Source organism: Martes martes, assembly GCF_963455335.1.
Source record: "Martes martes genome assembly, chromosome: 13".
NCBI lineage: Eukaryota > Metazoa > Chordata > Mammalia > Carnivora > Mustelidae > Martes > Martes martes.
In genome coordinates this window covers 70410715-70434605 of record NC_137901.1, presented here as the reverse complement: position 1 = coordinate 70434605, position 23891 = coordinate 70410715, and the positions used below count along the sequence as shown (strand labels likewise).

Here is a 23891-nt window from a genome sequence, read left to right as displayed (position 1 = left end):
GCCAGAATCAGCCTCTCACTGCTGGGGGCTCATGTGAGGCCCTTCCGCCCTCGGCTAGCTTCAGTTTCTCCATCTGTTCCATGAGGGGCTGCATGAGAAGATTGACTAAGACCATCTAAGTGCAAATGGCCTTGTTCTCTAACTGGAGAAATGGGAAGTGAATTTCCCAAAAGCAGACGTGGCAGTTTCCACGGGGAGCTAAACTTGTTCTTCCCTGGAATTACTAGATCTGAGAGTTCTGAGGGCAGGGAAGGTGTCCTCGTCATCCCTTTGTCCCCAGGATGCAACAGGGGATCTGCCTGGTGCTGAGTAAGGGGTGGAGATAGATGTTGTCTGATGGGAAGGAGGAAGGACATGCATGAATGGGCGCCCAGCAGGGCACAGATGAGGCTGAGGTACACCCTTCAGGGTTCCTGGACAGGAGAGCCCCACATACCACTTTAAACCCCACAGAGAACACAGATGGGGGCCCCCCCATTCCTTCTCCACTCATGCCTGCAGCGGTGTGGAGGCCTTTCTGATACCCACCCCATCACCTGCGGCAGCCCTCAGCTTATTCCCACAGGATGACCACAAAAGAGGACAAGGGGGTGCCTGGGTGGCTCAGTCAGTTAAGCGTCTGCCTTTGGCTCAGGTCATGATCCCAGGTCCAGGGATTGAGTCCTGCACTGGGCTCCTTGTTCAGCAGGGAGGCTGCTTCTCCCTCTGCCTCTGCTTGCACTCTCTCTCTCTCTGGCAAATACATAAAATCTTTGAGAGAAAAAAAAAAAAGAATCTATTTAAAAAGAAAAAAAAGGAGGAGGAGGTGGGGAGGCAGAGAGCAGTTTTGCGGCCTCAGATCTGGCACCCCCCCACCCAGCAACCCGCTTCACGCCCCAACCCAGGGTCCCCGCCAAAATATACCCTCCACCTGGATGCTCAGCTCCTGGAGGTCTCTCTCTGACATGTGGGAAAACCTGCAGTTGGAGCCGAAGTCACACTGGCCTGCAACAGAAGACAGGGAAGACAGTTACTTACCACTTGGAAGAGCTCCCACCACGTGCAGAGGGGCACCCTGTGGGGGCGAAAGGCTTTAGAGCCTACAGAGTAACAATCCCACCCCCAAAGAAAAACTTGGACTCTCTCTAGCTCCACCCACCCAAGCAGACAGAGCAACCTGTCTGGTCCACTCTGCCCTGTTCACGACCCTGGGAAGCAAATCGCGAAGCCTTCCGTGATAGGGGTGCACCGGCCTCTGTAGGCTTGTCTGTTGTCACCATTTCCCTGGCCCCTGGCCTGTTCCCCAGCCTCAACAAACCACAGAGGAGGTCCCTGAAAGGGTCATGCTTCCTCTCTTCAATCCAGGCCCTTGCATCTGCTGTGCTCTCTGCCTGGTGCCCACCTGCCCATTTGGTTTGCATGAGCCACTGGACTGCTCCCCAGAAAGGTTTCAATTGTAGCTTCAATCAAGGAGGCACCAAAGCCTGGGGGAGCTTTCCGAATCTCAACCAAGGAGACCAAATTGTATCTCAAAATAGAAGGAGCCTGCAAGTATCTTAAGCCAGCAGAACCTCCCAGTGGTATTTTCACAGCCAAGTGAAGTCTGTTGGGGAGGCCCTTGACCTGCAGTCCTGGTGACCATTCTAGGGACAGCACTGTCTCCTGAGGGGAAAATGGCCATTCACCTGTCTTCCTTAAGCCAGCAGCATTACCTCTCCCCAGGGCCAAGCTCTCTTACACACTTATGGTAATCACCATGGTTCCCCTCTTTGCCTTGGCCATTAGGAAGCTCAGGGCCAAATACCTAGAAGAGTATACGGGAACTCAAAGCAAGCATGGAGGAAATGAATCATTCTCTTGGCTTTGTCTTCTTTTTCCTACCCTTATTTTCATCTGCTCTTGGTTCCTTCACTTACTGAGGTTTTTATCTCTTTGAAGTATAATGCACCTTTATCTGGTGAGTGTTGAGCAGTCAAATCAACACTTAGCATTCTTGGTTCTAATTCTGAAGCTTCTCATCAAACCTGTTACCATCTCCGGCCCTCCCTGCTGGAGGGTGGGCTCCCAGGCTAACCTAATCAGCCAGTCCATCACAGCCATCAATGTTTCCTAGACTTATTTGCAATCTCCCAGTGCTTGCTTGTTCTGGGTGGGCCAGTAAAATCACATTCTAGGTCCAAAGAGCTGAGGAGCCAGGCCCTGGAAGTCATTCCCAAGGCACAACCCTTGGGAAGGTCCCAACTGACCAGTTGGCTAACACACCAAGACCATAAATTGGGCTTGGGTGATGGCTGGGGTAGGGGAGAGGCTCTGCAGAGGTCTGAGCAGGCCAGATGGGGCATGCTAGTCCTAAGGGGGACCCGAACTGAGTAGAACAGGTTACCTGTCAGCAGAAACTTCCTACAAGGCCTCTTGTTCTGTTCATCAAGCAAGATGGCAGCCGCATCTGCAAGAAGAGAGAGGGTCCAGGTTCAGACTCAGGCTGCACACAGGCACTTCCTATCCCTGAAATCAGGAAAGGCAAGAGTTCCCACCCACAGAGGAGTGTAGGAAGGGATGACCACAGATAGGGATGCTGGGCAGAAGCATCTGAGCTTCAGGTGACCTCAGCCCCTTCCTCCCCACCCAGACCTAGCCAAAGGCAAGAACTGAGTTTTAGGTCTGAGGCTCTTGGCCTTGACCATGCCACGGAACCACCTGGGTAGTTTTATTTATTTTTTAAAAATATTTTATTTATTTACTTGATAGAGCGATCACAAGTAGGCAGAGAGGCAGGCAGAGAAAGAAGGGGAAGCAGGCTCCCTGCTGAGCAGAGAGCCCGGTGTGGGGCTTGGTCCCAGGACCCCGAGATCATGACCTGAGCTGAAGGCAGAGGCTTAACCCACTGAGCCACCCAAGCACCCCTGTTTTGTTTTGTTTTAAATCCTGGTATGGTAGACTTCTCATACTGTCTTTGTAACTTCTGTGACTGTAATTATTTCAAAATAGAAAGCTAAAAAAAACTCTCCTGGTGCCCAGGAAGCCCACCAGTAAGTCCCAGGGCTCAGGCATCGGTCCACGGCCAAGCCTGCAACCTGCTGCTCTCTTGCTCCCTCCTCTGCCCTGCCAGCTGCAGGCCTCCACAGGACTTCCCAGCAATCTTTCCGGACATAAACCTTAACCCTGGTTTCCTCCAATTTTTCGACCTTTATTTTCATCATATACTTATGATTTAAGTTTTGTGTGTTTCTTGGTAGGTAAAGAATCAATCGGTCAAAATCTGTGAGTAAGACAGGAAGGGGCTCTGACTCGGAGGCCCTGATGTCGCCCTGGGAGCCTGGGCTGGACACTTGCCGCATGGGTCCGCTGCCTTTTCTAGAGGCCACTGGAGCAGAGGAAAGATCACAGGTTTCTGAGTTCCCATACACTTGACTCCAGGCAAGTGGCTTTATCTCTCCAGGTCTCTGTTGCCTCGCATGTAAAATGGGAGGACAATTCTCCTCTGGTAGGGTTGCTGTGAAAAGCGAATAAGACACAGAGCCCTTGGCAGAGGCCCCTGATGATCCCAAGCCTGAGGGCACATTACAATTGCCAGGACAGTAGGGCTGGTAGCGGCTTCAGCATCACATTCCCCAGGTGACACTAACGTGAGGCTGGGGCTCAGAACCTCTGTCGTGGACGCTCGACCAATGTTGAGCGGTGGCAGTTCTTATTTTGTGTCCTCCTCACGAGCCCACGGCACGGCGCTAACATCCCCACCTTGCACAGGGGAAAACCGAAGTTCAAACAGGGGCAAGGGCACATCATCAGGAAGTGGCAGCGCCAGGTTTGAAACCTGGTGAGAGTCTAAAGCCCCTGCCCTTCCCCGAGTGGCTGCGGCTCCCCTGGTGGCGGGTGAAGTGGCCGGCTCTGAAGGGAGCTTCGCCCTTCCTCCCTTCCCCAGCGCCAGGCAGCCGGTGGGGGTGGGCTGCTGCAGTCAGGAGTTGGTTACGAGAGGACTCCCTCTGGGGGTGACGGGGTGACGCGGTGGAGTGTGGGTGGGGCTGGTAGGGTAGGGGGTGTCCTCCGTCAGCACTGGGCCTGTCAGACTCAGCCTGTCCAGCTGGTGCCACAGGCCTTCCCACAGGAGGTGCGCTGGTGGGGGCATGTGAACATTGCCCGGTCCCACCTCCACATCCCAGCGGTAGGGTAGCTGAACCGGGGTGGGGGCCTGAGCCTGAGTCTTAGCCAAGGCGTCCTGGGGACTCAGTGTGGCAGAAAAGTTCTAGGCTGCCCAGCACCCGGCCGGTGGTTCTTGACCCCAGCCACACGGCAGAATAACCAGGCAGCCTTTAAAATACAGGGATCCCCGGGGCCATCCTTCTCAAGTTCTGCTTTAATTCATCTGACAGGGAGAGCATGAGAATTGTTAAAAGCTCCTCAGGGACTCTGAAAGGCACCCAGGACTGAGAACCCGAAACCAGGGCCTGCGCAAAGAAGCCATGCTCCTCCAACCTGGTATTCAAGGCTCCTCATGATCTGACCCTATTGGTCCTTCTTGCTTCATCTCGCAAAATTAACAGCTGCCCTGGTGCCTGGTGTTTGTTTGCTTGCTCGTTTAGATATTCATCTAACAAACATTTACTGAGCACGTCCTGTGTGCCAGGCACCACGCCAGGATGAGGATTTAGTGGAGAATAAGTCAGACCTGCTTCTCCCTTCCAGTCCAACAGTCACACTAAGCCACGTGGACATAAACAGGGGAGCAGCTAGCATGCAGCCAAATGACCTGACCTCGCCTGGGGACTGGAGAGGGCAACCCTGAGGACACTGTGCCTGAGCTGAGTTCTGAGATGGAAGGGCTAGGCTGAGGGGACAGAGGACAGCAGAAAAGGCAAGCCTTTTCTTACAGGTAGTGCTGGGGGGCACTACCTGTAATGGCCAGAGTGGTTGGGGCTTGGAGAACCAGGTGGGCAGGGCATGGAGGCCTGTATAAGACAGGGGTTCTGCCAAGAACACACTGTTATAACTGGGAGTGGAGTTGCCTAGGAGAGGGGGCCCTGTTTAAATCACCTGTAAGTCTTCAGAGCCCACCTGGGAGCCAAGGACATACTAAGTGCTCACTGAGATAAAGGGCCTGAGGTCAATCCTTTTGTGGACCCACATGGTTCCTACTGAGTGAACCCTTATTGCCACACAGTCGTCATGAAAACACTGAGCCCCTGTCACATCCCTAGGAGGTGGGTACTGTTGTTAGGGCTCTTTTACACAGGGTAGAATCAGGACAACACTGTTCATGAGTGACACCTTGGGACAGCCAGCCAGCCAGCCTAGCTCCAGCACTCATACCTGTCCTGGCCACAGCAGATGCATGGTCAGCCCCGCTGGGGGTGAGGGGACTTGTCTAAGGCCATGAAACTGGGAGCAAAGATGGTGTTGAGTCCTAGTCCAGGCTGGGGTGCCACACACCTCCCCAAGGTCTGTGCTGTGCAGTTTTCTCAGGCAAGCTAGAGCCCCAGGGAAGCCTCATAAAGTGGAAAGAGCTCCTGCACCAGCCGTGGAGCCCGGGTGAATATCATCTACCATCCTGAAGTCACCACCTTTAAGTGGGGACGCCCGCCTGCCCAGGCTCCCTTGTAGAGCTGTTCTAAGGACTGAATATGCCGGGGGATGTGAGAGGACACTAGGAATGCAGGGCCCCCGAGAAGGGGCTTACGGTACTGACTCTTTCATCTTTCTTTAATACAACAGCCTCTACCAATCAGCCCTAGACCCAAAGACCCACCTGTTCTTCAGCTGAGACTCTGGGGCTGGAAGCAAACACCAAGGTAATCTTGAGGCCTGGCTCCTGCCAGATCGCAGTCCCCACTGGATTTGGGGGGGCAGGGAGCCTCTGCCTGACACCAGAGTCAGAGGCCTCCCAGGCACCTCGGAGAGCCCTCTGCAACTGAATACCCCTCTGTCTCCACTCCCAGCTCCTTGTGACCTCAGCCATGCCTGGCCTGCTACGCAGCCTGGCCGCCCTCCCTCACCCAAGCTTCAGCTTCCTCCTCAGAAATGAGTCTGGGAGAGCTCTGAAAATACTGTGCCAAGGACCCACCCCAAACCTGCCTCTGGGGATGGGCTCAGGTGACCAGCAAGTTTTTTATTTCAAGGTCTCCAGGTGATCTTAACTTGAAGGGCGGAGCTCAGCCTTAGAGATTTGCTGATGAAGCAAAGGACAAACTACAAAAGTGCAGCAGGCACTCCATAAACGCCCACTCCCTTCTTACAAATTCCCACTCTCAGACCTGGGCAGACTCTGCCCTTCTCCTTCCTTCTCGGCTGTTAAGACTCAGCTCCTTCCTTTTGCTCTGGGAATCCTGCTCCCCAGCTCATGAAGCATCGGCCCTGCTCCAGCTCATTCTAGAAACTCTGGGCCCACCCCCACTCCACCGCCAAGCTCCCGGTCTGTTTCATCGGCTCCTGGCTGGCCACCCCAACATCTCCCTCACTGTCCAGCAGCTCCCTTGCAGCGAGTACCTCGAAGGTGCCAGGCTCTGCACTAGGTGCTTGTGGCCTGAACTCACTGGCTTTGGTAGCACCCGCTCTGAGAAGCCTTTCCCGGGAAAGCCCTCCCTCCGGCAGCTTGGTCATTCATCTGGCCGGCCAGTCATTCAACAGCCATTTTCTGCACCCCACACTCACGCAGCAGGCAGGCTTCACTGTCAAATGCAGCTCGTGAGCACTGCCTTCACTTACACCAGCCGGCCCCAGTCCTGCCACTGGCTTCAGTCCCTACCACCCTCCTCTCCTACTGGGTCCAGCCACACCTTCTCTCCTCTGCTCGGACAGCACCTGATGCTTTGTTCATGGCCACCTGCTTCCACGTACTCTGCCTAAAACGCTGCGGCAGGCTTTTCCCAGTCTTTCCCACCGTTGGCTCAAACATTATCTCCTTGGAAAAACCTTCTTCCTGGCCACTGTATCCCCAGAGGCTGGCAGAAGGGAGCCTCCATCTCGGTCAAGATTACTGGGGCTCACATTCCAGCCTGCCCCTTGCATGGCCCATCAGTGGCCCCAGCCTTCCTTTCTTTGGCTCATCCAAGAGCCCTGACCAAGCCTGTCGTTGGCCCCAGTACTTCCTTGTCTGCCCATAAGAAAGATCGGAGAGCTGACCTCCATCGGCGCAGTTGCCCCACCAGCCAGTGCTCACCTCGAAACATGTCATACCAGACCTTCTTGGCCTTGAGGTGCTGCAGCCCATTCAGGTGCTTCTTGCGGTTGTGGAGGTTGTCCTGGAAGGAGCGGTTGCAGTAGTCACAGAAGTAATGCTTCCCCATGGCAGGCTATGCCGGGTGCTGCTGCCGGAGAAGCCGAAGCGCTTGGTCAAGAGTAGGGAGGAAGCGCCAGGCACCAAAGCCTGCAGCGGTGATGGAGGAGACAGGCTGAGGACAAAGCAGAGGCTGACACCTAGCACCCGCCAGGGGGGATCTGTGTGACATGCTTCGGGGCACTCCCGGCTGCCCTAAAACGAAGGAAAGGAAGAAACAAATGGTTAACTGACAGCGATCACTGTCCTGCAGGATGTGGGACAGCAGTCTCCTTCGGTGTACAAATATCTTAGCGATTCACAAGGAAAAAGCATTCTTATCAGTAGCCTAAAGTTCAGAGACCCATAGACTCAATTTCCTGGAGCCCGAACCTCACCCTCCCCTCCATAGTGATGTGGGAAACAAAGGCAGAAGGGAATATCAATAAAATTAAATTTCTTTATAACCTGCAGCCCAATCACAAATACTTGGGATAGATAGAGAGTAACATTCCTTCTGGAAACTCCCAACTATCTTAACACCTTAGGAAAAACAACCTTAGCTGGACAATAGCCAGGCCTTCAGTATCCTGAGGGTCTTCTTTAGCATATGAAAGTCCTTTGGGACCCCTCTCTTTTTCCTTACATCCCCCAACTCCCAAGTATATCACCAGCCACTCCTCACAATCCCAGTGCAGCAGCTCTCCTGCCCACTGGTCCTGTCCCCATGCTTTAATAAGATCACCTCTTTTGCACCAAAGATGTCTCGAGAATTTTTCTTGGCCGCAAGCTCTGGACCTCACCTACATTCCGAAACGAAACAACAGCATGCAGCACAGCCCCCCAACTGAGCATGCCCTGAAGGCCAGTGTAAGGAAGGCTCTGGTTACACACGCCTCATTTAAACCCCAGAACAGCCCGGAAGGAACTACACGGGCCAATGAGTATGCCTGCGAGGCCTCATTCCAGGCAACAATTCTGATGCCCAGCCTCCACCCCAGGGCCAGTGATCACGGAACTTCAAGGGTGAGACCTAGGCCTCAGCATTTCTGTAAAGTTCCCCAGGGAATTCTATGCAGCTAGGCTGGAGAGCCACCGCCTTACACCCTCTGGTCACTTCCCCACCTTCCCCCCAACCCCCCAGTCCACCTCTGACCTCCTCTCTCCCCTTCTCTCCAGTGTGGCCACATCAGCCTCATCTCCGCCTCTCGCACCCACCAGGCATCCGGCCACCTCATACATCTGGTCCTGCTGGTCCCTCTGCCTGGATGCTCTCCCTTGCGACCCTGCTCACTGGAGACCTTCAATCTTCACTCAAATACTATCTTCTCAGTAATCTCCTGTGAGGGATTTATTTAAAATTGCAGAACATTTTACTTAACTTTCCCCATTCCCTGCTTCATTTTTATCACCTTTGAAGTAATAAGTTACTTGTTATGCTTATTATCTTTTTCTCCCAACAGGACTATAATTCCACGCAGGCGGGGATATTTTTGTTTTGTTTACTGCTGAAGCCCCACTACCCAAAGTGGTACACAGTACAGAGTAGGCAACCAATATTTGTTGAGTAAACGGATTAATTCCCACTTTCCCTACGGGACAACTGAGGTTCAGAGAAAGGAAGTGATTTGCCCAAGGTCACACAGCTGATGAGAACGCAAAACCCAGATGCCCTAAAAATCCCACTGCTGGGTGTCCTCTTCCAGAGACAGCTCAAAGTTTACAGAAGCCAGAAGGCTCAGGCAGAAATGCAAACAGTTTCGCCAGGAGATTAGCTAAACTCTTAGGTGGCAGGTCCCCACCAATCAGAGAGGGAAATGAGAATGTTTCAGGGTCTTAAGACCCCTCAGCCATGGTGACCACAGCTGCCACACCTGACCCAGGAGATCCCCGGCCATAGGCAGGGGGTAATTCTGAGTGTCAGGGCCGCCCTTGGATCCCCAGGTTTACTGACATGAGACAGGAGGATGAATGGGTCTACTCTGGGCTGCCAAGTGGGATATGCAAAGGCTGAGACCAGACTACCCTCTCACTCTTCAGGCCCTACAGTCTGATTCCTCGTTTCCCAGAGCAGGGCCCAGAGGAGGAAGAAAAATGACTTCCCTAAGCAAGCCAGGCTAACAGCAAAAGTGCAACTCCCAGGACTTAGCAAATTAAAGATACGGCTGGGACCTGACCACAGGGCAGATGGATGGGGGAATGCATCTTGGGAAGAGGAGAAGGGGGAGAGAGACAGAGACAAACAAGCCCCCTGGACAGTCCAGGCAGCCAGGTGGGTCGATGGAGGCCTTTCCTGAGGCAGACAGGGGTAGCAGTCATTAAGTCAAGGGCTGTAATGAGATCGGGAACAGTCATTCAAAATGAAAACGTATAAAACCTCTCTTCTTCTATTACTGCTGAGAAACCACATCCCAGACACATGAACTTGATATATTAAATTTGGCAGCTCTAATACACCCCGTCTTGCCAATAAACTTATAGGAATTGGATTGAAATTGTAAGAGATGAACGTTTAACGGCCGAGTGCTTAACCAAGCCATTCACGAAGCCTCAAGCTCCGGAGAGCTGCTGGCTCTGGAGAGTCATGAGGAGGGGAGGGTGTCCCTCTGGGAGGCAGAGATAGAGCGCTGGCTCTGCGGCAGTCTTAGCTGAACAAAACCACACAGGGCACAAGGCTGGCCAGGTGATCTTGGACCTCTCCCGGCCTCTCCTTTCGGCCTCTCCTTTCACCGCAGGAATATGAGATAGGGGGTCTGACGGGTTAGCTGACTGCCTCCGGAGCAGTAAACAGAAGTTTGCTAATCCAACTGAAATGTTAATGAGAATAATGGAAACACAAATGACACTAATAGCGTCCAGCAAGTAGCAAGTGCTAAAGAAATGTCACCTACTATTTGATTTACTGAGCACCTACTAGTGTGGCACCAGGCTAAGAGCTTTAAAAGGCATCATCTCATTTAATCCTAAGGACAACCTGTGAGGCAGGACCTACTCCACTTCTTCAGATGAGGGCACTGAGGCTCCAAGAAGCAAAGTGCCTTAGTCAAGGTCACAGGGCTGGAAAGCAGCCAAACTGGATTCAGAATCCGGGCAGGGTGGCTCTAGAGCCTACACTCCTCATCGCTTAGGAAAGTCTCCTCCCAACAAATGATGCTGCTGACTGCTCTCCCTTTTTTTTTTTTTTTTTAAAGATTTTATTTATTTGACAGAGAGAGAGAGGGGTCACAAGTAGGCAGAGAGGCAGGTGGAGAGGGGGGGAAACAGGCTCCCTGCCAAGCGGAGAGCCTGACGCGGAGCTCGATCCCAGGACCCTGAGACCATGACCTGAGCTGAAGGCAGAGGCTTAACCCACTGAGCCACCCAGGCGCCCCTGACTGCTCTCCTTTTTAATCAGTCACTATACCCTGGGGACCACGGGCCCCCCTCCAAACCCAAGAGGTATGTGTTATAAGCCCACTTGAGAAGGAGAAGACTGGGACTCAGAGTGGTGCCGTGGGGGGCCCTGAGTCACACTTCCAGGAAAGAAAGTCAGAGCAGGTCTCGTGGTGCCTGCACTTGGACCGGAAATGATGAGCCCCTCGGCAGTGGGGAGGGAGGGAGGGAGAGAGAGAGAGAGTGTGTGTGTGTGTGTGTGTGTGAAGTTTCCTCCTCACTTGGACTTACTGGGAAAGCCTCCCTGAAGTCATATAATGAGCCTCTCCGCAGTGGACACTGTGTGCGCGTGTGTGTGTTTAAGAGAGAGAGAGAGAGAGACACGTTTCCTCCTCTCTCTCATATGCATGAACCTCAGCGGAGAGGCACCCACCCACACCTTCCTTCCTCTGCCCACCCTGCACCTGGCACAGGGGCGGCACTCAGCTGTCCACAGCGGGTCAACGCACCCCGAGCTCTAGTCCCAGCTCCTCTAGGTGAGGTTGTGGCTCCGTCGCTTGCCCACTCAGGGTCTTAGTCTCCCCATGTGTGAAGGGGGAGGCGGGCAGCTAGACCAGGTGATCTCTAAGGCCCTCTCCAGACAGCCATGTTTAAATCCAGGTGCCACTGCTTTCTAATTCTGTGCTCAGCTTCCTCCTATGAAAACTGGGATAGTAACAGGGCCCACCTCAGGGATTTGTTCTGAGAATCAGCTCATCTGTGCGCACATACTTGACTTAGCAGAGCCTGGCCCCCAGGGGCCCCTCAAGAAACAACAGCCAGCATCCACCATCTCCCAAAGGCCTGTGTTTCAGAAAACTGAGGCTCGGAACAAGGAACAGGATGTCAGTGTCCAAGTGAAAACTGGGGGCAGCTGGTCCGTATGACAGATGAGGAAAGGTGAGGCCAGGAGTGGGTAAGTCGGTTGCCCAAAGCACACAGCACAAGGCAGAGGTGGGACCGGACTTCAGCCTTCATGATGGGCCCAGACACCTGCCCTGAACAGCAGCTCTGCAGAGCCCGTACAGCCCGGGGATGGTGTCAAGGGGAGCAAACGAGCTCCAGGGCAGTCTGGCGTCGCACCTCCCAGCGGGCCAGTCCCCGGGGAAGCCGAGGTCCTGGGCAGGAGCTGGGATTCAGCAAGGTGACCTTGCCCCGACAGCAGCCAGCTGTGAGCTTCTAGCGGTCCTGACCCAACAGCCTCCCTCTCTAGTGCCTTGGCGCACATTAGGAAAAGGTGCTGGTGCAGAATCCTCCAGACAGATATGGTGCCCTGCCACAGCGTATTTGGCAATCTGGCAAGCAGAGCGTATCTCACTCCGACTCACCCCTCAGCCAGGTGTCCTTGCCCAAGGCACAGCCTGCACCGCCGCACTTGGCAGCCCTGAGTGGGAGGTCATGGAAGGGGGTGGTGGAGACAGCTGGACATCTCCAAAGGCGCCCAGACACCAGCATGGGGTGCTGACTAAGCTGGCCCTCTCAGCCGTGATTCAGCCTCATCCTCTGGGACTGGTGCACTCAGCGGCTGTGAACAAGGCACCATCCTGCCTTGCTGGAAACGGAGACAGCGCCACCTGCCCATTCTCAGGGATCAGGTCCATGTTTGCAACAGCAGCTGCTGGCTCCCTGGAGCTTCATCAGGTGACAAGGTGGTTCCCGATGGCCAAAGGGCAGCAGGTTGAGTCCAGTGGGACAACCTCTGGGGTCACACAGGTGTGGGTTTGAATCCCAGGTCTGCCACTCATCAGCTAGGTGAACTCTAGAAATTTATTTCATCCCCCTGTGCGTGTCCTTAGCTCTAATCTAGGGACCCCCGTTGCTATTGTGGATTGACAAAGGCAGTGGTATATTAGGACGCCTACCATATAGTTAGTGCTCAGAGAACGGAGATTCTAACTGCTGGTACTACGACCATCCAGGCGTCTCACTCCCTTGATCTCCCAGTGAGCCTGCCCAGACCACCGGACTTAAGAGTGGCAGCTGCAGGCACTTCTGCCCCGCTTATGACCTGCTGTTTCCTCTAGCTCGTCTCACCACACCTGCTGCTTTACTGTCATGTGTGTCTGTCTCCCCACTAGTATGTGGGTCCCATGAAGGCAGAGAGATCTGTCCTGCTGCACTCCAGCACCAGGAACACAGCATTGCACATGCAACTGCCTGGGGAAGGAGCCAACCACAGAACCCGAGGCCTCTTGCCCTCTGCTCACCTATAGCTCCCAGACCCTCTTCTCCTCCATTGCGGATCTAGGGACCAGGACGAGGATGGGCAGAGGAGAGAGACACAGAAGGTCCTGAAGATGAGTCTCTCGCTGCCATCACCGCCCTCCCTGCAGGACTCCTGTCTCCAGCAGAGCCCTGCTCTACTGACTTGACCCACACCCGGCCATCCTGTGGCACCTGACCTCAGTCTTCTGGGTCTTCCCTCAAGGAGACACTGTGGGGTGGAGGAAAGAAAAGAGAATGGGGGTGGGATGGGGGGAGGGAAGACAGCATCAGATTCCTGCATGCTAGGCACCTGGCTTCCGTTCCCTTATTTGATCATCACAGGGACCCTTTGAGCAGATGTCAAGGTGTCCATTTCACAGATGGGGACGCAGGTTCAGAGATACTTCTCATCTGCTCAAAGCCAAAACTGAGACAGACTCCGGTAATGGTCATTTCTCATCAGCCTGAGTGCTGCTGGTGGGCCAGTGGCACAGAGGACCCCCACACACCCTCTGGGAGAGACCTCACCATGAAGCCAAAAGGCGTGGAGAGCCAGCACTGCCCTGGGGTCCAGGTGAGTCCTGAAGCCTTTCTCTTCCCATCGCACTGCTCCGCTGTGACGCGCCCGTGGGGCAGACGTTTGTGCTTCATTGATATTCTTGGTTCCTTTCATTGTGTGTGTCTCAGGTACAGAGCTGTCTTTGGCACAAGGCTAAAATAAGCCAACAGCTTGGCCGTGGCCAAGGGCTGGGAGACGCATTGTAATAATTACCCAGGCCTTGTGCTCGCCACATGCTGCCCTCAAGCTCACCTGTCATTTCTTCTAATTATGGCACCGCCAGTCCCCAGGTAAACAGTAAACGGCAGCCAGAGGACGGCGTTATTGCACGCCCGCTAGGAGCTCAGCAATGTCCCAGGGGCACATATGCTTGCCGTCTGGAGCTGATGGCATCAGAACTGCCTCGGTGGGGGGGGGGGGGGCGGGCTGTAGGCTGTACCACTCAGAGCCCAACTCCAACACAAGTGCCAGGAAGATCCAGACGTCTTCCCTGATAGGGGCCCCATTATGTCAGGGGTCTCCCTCAGATGCCTCAGTGCTTAGCAACGACCACACACCTCTCTCATCCTGACCTCATTTATGTGTTCTACCCCTGGGTGTAAGGCACATGTGTCAACATACTCCTGGCCCTCCAAGGCAGTTGGGGGCTCCCCACCCACAGCAATTCCTAATTCAGCAGGTCTGGGCCAGGGCCAGGATCTAAGGAAAACGATGCACAGTCCACAGACCATGCTCAGAGAAATGCTGGTCTGAGGTAGATGAGGGACTGAAGAACAAGGAGGGTGAGAGCTTAGCCAAAGTCACACAGACTACCCAAGCCAGTCCTTACTCTATAATCATTCAACTCAGGTCTGAATCTCGTCTCTGCCATTTCTGGGTTGTGAAACTCTCCGTAAACGACTCACCCTCTGAGCCTCATGTGGGAGACAGGCATAATAATTCTTATGGAATGATGGCCTAAAACTATTCCGTAAGATCACTGTGAGGATGAAATCATGGATACGAGGTGCTTAGCAGAGTGCCTGGCACGCTGACAGTGCTCAGTACTCATCTGTGGATGTGGCCGCCAGCCTCTGTGCCCCCTACCTTCTAGGGTTTGCGCTTTGTGTTGTCTGCTCCCACACCACAGGAGGACTGCTCTGCAGGACTAAGGGAACAGAGTAGACATGATTGTATGTCACTTCCACAATCAGGTGATAAGACAATACACCTTCCATCCTGGGGCCTCTTTCTCTGATCACTTACTCTGGGGGAAGCCAGGTGCCACACGGTGAACAGCCCTGTGGGGAGGCCCATGTGGCAAGGAACTAAGACCTCCTGCTGACAGCATGTGAGCAAGCTTAGAAGTGGACCCTCCAGCCCCGTCAAGCCTTCAGATGAGGGCAGCCCCAGCAGAGAACTTGACTGCTACTTCCTGGGAGGTCTGAGCCATAGCTACCCAGCTAAGCTACTCCCAAATTCTTTTTTTTTTTAATATGATTCTTAGGGTGCCTGGGTAGCTCAGTCCGTTCAGTGTCTGCCTTCAGCTCAGATGATGATCCCAGGGTCTTGGGATCGAGCCCAGCATCGGGCTCCCTGCTCCACGCAGAGCCTGCTTCTCTCTCTCCCTCCCACCACTCATGCTTTCTCTGTCTCTCTTTCTCTTTCTCTCTCTCGCTCACTATCTCTCTCAAATAAATAAATAAAATCCTTAAAAAAAATTTTTTTTAAGTAAGCTATATACCCAACATGGGCTTAAATTCACGACCCTAAGATCCTGAGTCATATGCTCCACTGACTGAGTCAGCCAGCCATATCCCCACTTCCAAATTCTTGACCCTCAGATGTACAAGATATTTGTTGAGTTAAGTTGCTAAGTTTGGGGGGATAATCTGTTATGCAGCAATAGCTAACTGATACAGTGAAATAAACAAATGAAAAAACTGAATCACTTTAAAATACGTGATGGCTACGGGTACAAAGTGCCCCATATGCCAAAACACTCCTGAGTTTAGTCAAATGAGCCAATCCTCAAACACAGGCATAACCTTCCAGAACTTTCTATGGTTCCCTTCAGCCATATATTTATTAGCCAAACATTTGCTGACCCTTCCTCTCCGCCAGAATGGGGTTCACACCTCATGACACAAAGGCCCTGCTCTCACAAGAAAGTGCACTGAATATATGCTGGGATGGCTGGCTGCTGTGCCCCCAGTAACAATACTAGGTGATAAGCTGTGTGCCAGACAGCACAAAGGAGGGGTAACCTACGTCCAATAGGAGTTCCTCCAAGGAAATGATCAGAGATTATCTCAAAGATCTAGATACAAGGCACCTGGGTGGCTCAGTGGGTTAAGCCTCTGCCTTCGGCTCAGGTCATGATCTCAGGGTCCTGGGATTGAGCCCCGCATTGGGCTCTCTGTTCAGCGGAGAGCCTGCTTCCCTTTCTCTCTCTGCCTGCCTCTCTGCCTACTTGTGATTTCTCTCTCTGTGTGTCAAATAAATAAACAAAAAATCTTAAAAAAAAAAAAAAAGATCTAGATACCAAGATGGTCACTGCAACACAGCTTGTCTGAAAACTGAAATCTAAATGTCAGACCGTAAGAACAGCTGACAGACAATGCTCACTACATGCAGGTAGGCAGCTTGGTTTCCCCGACAAGGTAGGAGTGGGAGGGTTCAATGACATGACTCACATCTTACCTAAAAAAAAACTGGACGGAGGGAGCCCACATTGGCAAGGATCAAGAGCAGGGCACGAGCCACATCTGTTCAATGCACTACCAGACAGACATTAAAAATCAAGTCAAAGGAGGGGTGCCTGGGTGGTTCAGTTGGTTGAGTGTCTGACTCTTGACTTTGGTTCAGGTCATGCTTTCAGGGTCATAGGATGGACCCTGTGTAGGGCTCTGCACCCAGTGGGGAGTCTGCTTGAGATGTTTTCTCTCCCTCTGTTCCTCCGTCCCTCCCTCTCTCAAATAATGAAATCTTTGGGGAAAAAAAAGAAAAACAATCAAGTCAAAGGAAAAAAATTTCAAGTCAAAGGAGACTATTCCCTTTTAGCTAAATAAAAAATGGCTCCTTATCACAACAGTTTGTACAACATGATACCACTTTTTTAAGGAGAAAGAACGTCCTGCCCCAGCACACCCACACACCCACACCCACACATACAAGCAGACACAAAATATTTATTGCAACTATGTCTGGATAATAGGATTATGTGCAGAATTTTCTTCTCCCTTTGTGTTTTTCTATTTTTCTAAGTTTCTACATTAAGCATATATTGTTTTAAATTTGCTCAAAAAATTCCCTTCAAAAAAGTGGGAAATTTGCCAAGCTAGGATAAATACTATTCCTTCTCCCTTAGAAGGCCACTGTAGGTGGTTCCAATGACTTGGTTCACCTGGATGGACCAATCAGGGCCGGTGTGGAAAGAGATCCACAGCAGACACTACCCCAGTGTCTGGCTGAAGGTGGATAGGGCACACCATGACTCCAAGCAGACCTGGCTCAGGGCAGGTTGGCAAAACCTGAATCTGGGCTCCAGGGAGCTGCAGGATGGAGACATGGTTTCTCATCAGATAGTTACAGGTCCCAGGAGGCCAGAGCTTCCAAACAGAAAAGGTAAAAATAGTTTGATGGAGGCTTCTGAACCAGCAACCTGGACTCAGAACCTCCTCTGCCTCCCCCTTCTTCTGCCACCAGGCTGGTCCTGTCACCACCCTCACTTCTGCCCAAGTCAGGTCTCATCTCCAGCATCGAGCCAACCTCTTCATTTCACCCACCCTGGGCAGCAGAAGATCAAGCCTCTTAGAACCACTCCTGCTCAAGATTTTCCATGGCTCCTGGTGGGGAGCTTAATACAAATGAAGTCTCCTGGGTTGTCAGATCTCCAGGAATTCAGACTCAGCTAATCTGGAGCAGGGCCCAGAAATCTGCATTTTACTCATAAGAGTCTAGTACCCTCTAGTAGGTACCCCTTAAAATACAAAGGCTGGGGGACCAAGCTTCTCCTGCTCAAAGACCTCTCTATTCCCTGCATCCCAAAGACAGCCTTGGCTGGGGACAGGCACTCTGGGTAGACAACACCTGGATTCCTGTCTCGGTCAGAAACCAGTCTGATTATAAATAACCTCAGCTCACTGAAATGATAAACCCAACTTGATTGGAATGCTAAACACAATTCATTAGAATGGATAAAGCTGTTTTCCTACTACCTAAGTGTCCTGTCACGCTCCAGGTAAGTTTAGAATTGAAAATAGAGGTAGTAAAATAAATCAACCTTATTGATGTTCCTGACCTCAGTTTAGTAATAATCAGCATATACTTGGTATTTAAAAGTATCTGTAACATTGAAAAGAATTTGACATGTTGAGTATGACAGATAAGCACTGTGATTCCAATTTAAAATACAGAAGTTAGGAATTGAGAAATATATGGGGGTGCCTGGTTGGCTCAGTTGGTGGAGCATGCAACTCTTGATCTTGGGGTTGTAAGTTCAAGCCCTATGTTGACTGTAGAGATTACTTAATACAGAAGTTAGGGGTGCCTGGCCGGCTCAGATGATAGAGCATGACATTCTTGCTCTCATGGGGGTTGTTGAGTTCACGCCCAACACTGGACATAGAGTTTATTAAAAAAAAAAAATACAGAAGTTCTAATATATAGGTAGGGTGGCACCTGAGTGGCTCAGTCAGTTAAGTGTGTGACTTCCATTCAGGTCATGATATCAGGGTCCTGGGATTTGAGCTCTGTGAGCTCTGCACTCAGTGGGGAGTCTGCTTGTCCCCTTCCCTCCCCCTTTGCCCCTCTCCCTGCTTGTGCTCTCTCTGTTCTCAAATAAATATACAACATCTTTAAGAAAAAAAAAAGATGTTTCATATATACAGTTAGGTAATTGATAAAACATATGTCAGTAAATGATATTAGATTTATCATTTCAAGCTGAAAGGTCAGCAATAACTAGAAACACTGGCTGCACTGTTAGAATCATCTGGAATGCTGTGAAAGCTACTAATGGTGCCCCCCATATCCTAATTTCATGTCAGAGATGGCATCTTTTTTTTTTTTTTTAGCTTTCCAGACATAACCAGTGACATAAAAGAATTTAACTATGTTGAAAGTATTGAACTGTTTACTAGAACTTGAAATTCATTTTTTTGTAAGTTTAAATTATTAGATTTTCTAGTAACATTTAAATATTCTTGGGAAATTATACTTGTTAGGTTATATATCTGAAGTACTTAAAAGGAAAATCAAATATATTAAATTATAAGTGAAGTAAATGTGTAGGAATGTAATTAGGCTATAAATGGGGCTGATTGTTTAAAGGAATTTAAGGTTAGTTCAAAGTGAGTTCAAACATCAAAGGAAAAGTGAAGGTAATTTTTCTTATTTTTCTAGATATGTATAGAGTAATTTCTAAGCTGAAGTAAGCAGCTTAAAGAAAATTCAGTATTTCCAAATTGTTGCTGCAAAATGAAATAAAATAAAATAAAACAAGCCACACCTTAACTCCCCATGGACTTTCCTAACCCATCCTACTTAAACCAATTCCTTCCTCCTCTAATTTCCCATCAGCCAGATTTGTTGTTAGCAAGACAAAAGTATTCTATCCTAGAAGCCTCACAACTTTGTGTCCCAAGGAGCTACCAGGATGCTTTGCAAATAGAAAATAACTCCAGTTATGGTTAACTCATCATGGTTTTAGACCTTAAAGCTTTTCTCATTTTTCCTCCCAGTCCCCAGTCAGGCGTTCCTTTTGCTTTTCCAAGTCAGGCCCAGACCTCTAATCCCAGGCCTCTAATCCCAGGTTTTCAGTACCTATACTGAAGACTTATCTCTGGTTTAGACCTCTCTGAATTTCAGATCCAAATCCCCATTGGCCTCTGGGCATCTCCACTTGATGTCTAAGGGGCAGCTCAAACCTAACATGACCAAATAGAGCTTAAGGTCATCCCGGTGGATTTCAAGTTGTTAAGGTCAAAACTTCATCCTCCATTCTTCTTTCCCGCACTCTCTACACAGGTCAGCTTGTTCTGTCTGTCCTATCTCCCAAAATACATCGCAAATCTGATCACTACTCTAATCCATAAACTAATCTAAATTACCATCCTGTCTCAACTGACCCAACACAATAACTTCCCCTCTTCAATCTGTTCTCCAGAGAGCAGCCAGAATGATGACATTAAAATGTAAATTGGATCATGTCACATCCCAGCTTAAAACCCTTCAGTGGCTTCCTAGAGCAATTAAAAAGAAGTAAGACTCCTTACTATGGGTTACAAGGCCCTATATGAGCTGACCCAAGCCCGCCTCTTCACAGTCCGGCCCTACCGCTTTCCCTCAAGCACTCCAGCACTGCTGTAGCCTCAAGTCCTTCGCACCAACCTTTTCCTGTTTGACCAACTCCCCTTCGCTGGGGTCTCTGCTTAAAGTGTCACACTAGGCACCCTGGCTAAAATAGCAACGCCAGACTCTCTTCAAGCAACCTGTCTTTTGCTTTTTAATGTATTTCTTGTTTGTGGTTAGTGCACCTCCCGCCCGATCTGCCCACACACTGAGTGCTCCATGAAAGCGGGGACTTGTTCTTCGCCAGGTCCCCAGGGCATGGTCCAGAGGCGGCACTCAGAAAATATGAGCTGAGTGGCACTAGTACATCAAAACCCCTATTTCTATCCCCAAGAAGGAATGAGCGGCGCCCAGATCTCCCCCCGTCTAGGTCAAGGTTCTAGTTGGCGAAGCCCAGGGGTGAGGGAAACAGGAAGCATATGCAGAACCGCCCCTTCCCCGGTCGCCCGGTAAAGGGGTTCAAGACCCAGGGCCCAACTTTGCCACAGGCTCCAACGCTAGGCCTGGACTTGGGTCTAACAGAGGAGACAGGCAGAGATGAGCCGGGGGACCTGGGCGCCCAGACCCTCTCGCCCTTTTGTTCACTCCCCGTTAATTAAGTTGGTGCGACCCACAGAGCAGGGAAGGGACTTAGAAAGAAGAGCCCATGTCTTCCCCTTGAGGGAAGACGACTAACACTAGCCCCTCGACGTCCTGCCAAAGAGGGTACCTGGTTCCGCAGGGCCCGACGGCTCCGAGCTCCTCCTCCTTCTGCGCCCTCGTGTCGCGAACTGCTTGCTGGGATTCGTAGTCCTTCCTTGAGTATCAGTCGGCCCTTCCCAGAAACCTTTGGGACTCATAGCTAAGACCGCGCCGGCGTTGGGGAAGGTAAAGGAAGCGCGAGGACTTCTGGGTGTTGTAGTTCAGTATATTCACGCAACAAGAAATTTTTTAGAAATATTGAGTAACAAATCTTAACACACTATTTGGGCTGCCCTAATCTAAATTCTACGAGACTTTTCCTCCTCGCAAAGCCATCACTTACCTCTGTCCTTCAGAAAGATAAGAACTGAGATTCAGAAAAACTTCAAATCCCATAAAGTATTGCACGTCGAAGGCTTTTTTTTTTTTTTTTTGGAGCGCATGATCGGCTGCGGCGCAGGCGCGGGCTTGACAGCGGAGAAACATGGCGGCCCCGACGTTTACTGCGAGGTTGTATTCCCTGCTGTTCCGCAGGACCTCCACCTTCGCTCTCACCATCGCCGTGGGCGCCTTATTCTTCGAGCGCGCCTTCGATCAAGGCGCGGACGCGATCTACGAACACATCAACCAGGGGGTGAGGGACTGGGCCATCCCTGACCTTGGGCCTGCCTGAGGGGTGGCAGTGGGAGTGGAGGTGGGACTCAGTCTGCCTTTACTGTGAGGGGGGAAAACCCTGCCTGTCTTCTGTCGGTCGAGTGCCGTATATCCTCTCCACCGGATGTGAATCCCAAAACGTTAAATGATCCCACTTTGTGCGGGTTATAAGTATTGATATCTCACACCCCCAGATACCCACTTGTTCATTTGCAGGAGCAAAAACTAAAGCTTAGTGAGAGCAAAGGACTTACTGTGGCTACCCTCAGGAAGTCAGTGGTGAATCTGGGCTGGAGCCTGGACCCACAGCCTCCTCTGAGTATTTCAAGGGCAGATTTGAGAGGGCGAGGGTCGTGTAAAGGACATCTCCTTAGATACTGTGGTTGGCCTTTTCAGATAGCACTCTTCACTTTTCCAGGCTTCCTACACAAGCATTGTGGTAGTAATAATGGTTAGGAGACCCCTGGATGGGGATACTGGGCCGTGTCAGTTGATAACTGTGGCATTCAGTTGGGTGAGTTTCTTAACCTCTCTGAGCTTCACTTTTATCTGTGATGTGAGATGATAGTAACTGCAGTAAGCAGCTCCTGTGAGAATTACATGAGATGCAGGCAAGATGCCCAGTACCTGGTAGGTGGTGCACTCAAAAAATAACATTTGTTACATTCCTCAAGAGAAAGTGAAAGCAGAAGGTAGGACATAACCACACCTTGTAGATCATTGTGTGCCAACACTGTGCTAACTGCTGTACACGCTTTTCATCATTACTTTGTGGCTTATATTAGGGAAGGTCTCCTGCAGATAGCCCTGTTACACCGTTCACTTGTGTTTTTAATTTGAAGCTGACCCTGCAGCCCTGTCCACTGATGCTGTACTGCCTGTAATCAGGACCTCTTTCTGCCCTTATGAAAGTGTTGCCACTGTTCCATCTCCTGCAGGCAGTTCTGCGGGCCATTCCCAATATTTGGGAAAGGCAGTTAAGTATGCTGTCATAACTTACCAATCTGTGCTTTTAGGAACAAGAATCAAGGGCACCTGGCTAGCTCAGTTGGTAGAATGCACAGCACCCGATTTAATTTCAAGCCCCAAGTTGGGTGTAGAGATTGCTTAAAAAAATAAAACCATTAAAAAAAAAAAGGGGGGAATGAGAATCCAACTAGTTCCTGAGCCAAGGATCTTAGGTTTAAGGAAATTATTAAAGAATGAGTCAATGTAAAGTATTTGGGGCTATGCATGTAGGACCTCTTGAGTAATACCTGGGAGTTGAGGAAATAAGACCTCTTCCAGGCTCTTCCTTAGTACACTTAGTACTTAGTACCTTTTTTTTTTTTTTTTAAGATTTTATTTATTTTTTTGACAGACAGAGATCACAAGTAGGCAGAGAGGCAGGCAGAGAGAGAGAGAGAGAGAGAGAGAGGAAAGCAGGCTCCCCGCTGAGCAGAGAACCCGACGCGGGGTTCGATCCCAGGACCCTGGGATCACGACCTGAGCCAAAGGCAGAGGCTTTAACCCACTGAGCCACCCAGGTGCCCCAGTACTTAGTACTTTTGAATAATAACCTCAGTTTCCTGTAAAAGAGAGATCATCCTTTTCCACTTCTCTTTACATGGCAATTGAGAAGATCAGAGCAGTTTACAAGTGTTAGGAATGTGCATGGAGCCCAGTGCTGCTTCCAGTTTGCCCACCCCAGCTGTCCAGACATGGTACATGTTTCTCTCTAGCCAGTTTTAGAGACCAGGACAGTGGGAGTAGCTGCAAAGTGTGAGAGACAAAGCTCAAATTTTGTGGTTCTTGTCTTTAAAATGCAGAAGCTGTGGAAACACATCAAGCACAAGTATGAGAATAAGGAGTAGTTCCTCAGAGACCCCTCCCCACGCCGAAAGGACCAGGTCCACCCACCAGCTGTTTGCCCAGAACCAGGGCCTCAGCCTGAAGATGATGCTCAGATTACTCTTCATTGACCACCTGTAGCTGTTGGCAAGAAGCGGCTTCACCTGACAGACTCTTTAACTTCTGCTGTGTTTGAAGTCTGTTTAGTCAGAGTCATCAGCAAATAAATGGAAATTGTCCTCAAGACGTGGCTTCTGCATCTAGTGCTTTGTTAATGCTACCTAATCTTCACTTTTCGGTTGAGACCACTTTAGAGTCCTCTGCAAACATCTGAAGGGCAGATTCCATTCTTTTGGGTTCCATTAACTTTCAGACAACTCCGGTTTACAAAACATGAGCTGTAATTGGAGGTATTACTTTCAATTTTTGCTTCTAAATCAGTAATTCCAGTCTGTTTTTTTTCTCCCCCCAACCCAAGCTCTCCCTCAACAAGAGTCTTTAACTCCCAACCCTGAGATATCAAGGGTTGCATGCAGGGACGGCCTGGGTGGTTCGGTCGGTTTGGCACCTGCCTGTGGCTCTGGTCATGGTCCCAGGGTTCTGGGTTTCATCCCCACATCAGGCTCCTTGCTCAGCGGGGAGCCTGCTTCTCCCTCTGCCTGCAGCTCCCCCCGCTTGTGCTCATGCTGTCTCTTTCTCTCTCTGACAAATAAATCAATAAAAATCTTTAAAAAAGAAAGAGTTGTATGCATAGGGGGCCTGGCTGGTTCAATCAGTAGAACATGCAATTCTTGATCTCAGGGTTGAGTTTGATCCCCACATTGGGTGTACAGATTACTTAAATAAAAATAAAACAAAAAAAAAAAAAGATTAAGAGAAAGTCCCAAGCTCTAACTGACTGAGTCAGCCAGGAGCCCTAATAATTCCATTTTTAAGCCATACGAAGGAGAGCTAACTGGCTTAACCATAGGGAAGACCCGGATTCAGCTG

General features: G+C 50.7%; 2 protein-coding genes across 2 annotated transcripts in view; one reads left to right on the top strand and one right to left on the bottom strand.

Annotated features, from left to right (window-relative positions):
• Positions 1–20538, bottom strand: part of ZMAT5 (zinc finger matrin-type 5) — a 28287-nt gene extending 7749 nt beyond the window's left edge. Inside the window, exons 1-4 of the mRNA XM_080822156.1 lie at positions 20446–20538; positions 7133–7444; positions 2363–2425; positions 904–984 (exon numbers count right to left, since the gene is read on the bottom strand). Coding sequence (XP_080678282.1) covers positions 904–984; positions 2363–2425; positions 7133–7259 — 271 coding nt within the window. The 5' untranslated portion in view covers positions 7260–7444; positions 20446–20538. The remainder of the gene's footprint in view (positions 1–903; positions 985–2362; positions 2426–7132; positions 7445–20445) is intronic.
• A 346-nt stretch (positions 20539–20884) lies between these two features.
• Positions 20885–23624, top strand: UQCR10 (ubiquinol-cytochrome c reductase, complex III subunit X). Its single transcript, XM_080821978.1, has 2 exons — positions 20885–21051; positions 22880–23624. The coding sequence occupies exons 1-2, from the start codon at positions 20902–20904 to the stop codon at positions 22922–22924; spliced, it is 195 nt and encodes a 64-aa protein (XP_080678104.1). The 5' UTR covers positions 20885–20901; the 3' UTR covers positions 22925–23624.
• The last annotated feature ends 267 nt before the right edge of the window (positions 23625–23891 follow it).

Bases quoted from the DNA above. Each gene is read 5' to 3' on its own strand.
- UQCR10 (XM_080821978.1), top strand. From the start codon at position 20,902: ATGGCGGCCCCGACGTTTACTGCGAGGTTGTATTCCCTGCTGTTCCGC. The intron at 21,052-22,879 runs GTGAGGGACTGG...TTTAAAATGCAG, and splicing joins ACGAACACATCAACCAGGGG to AAGCTGTGGAAACACATCAA.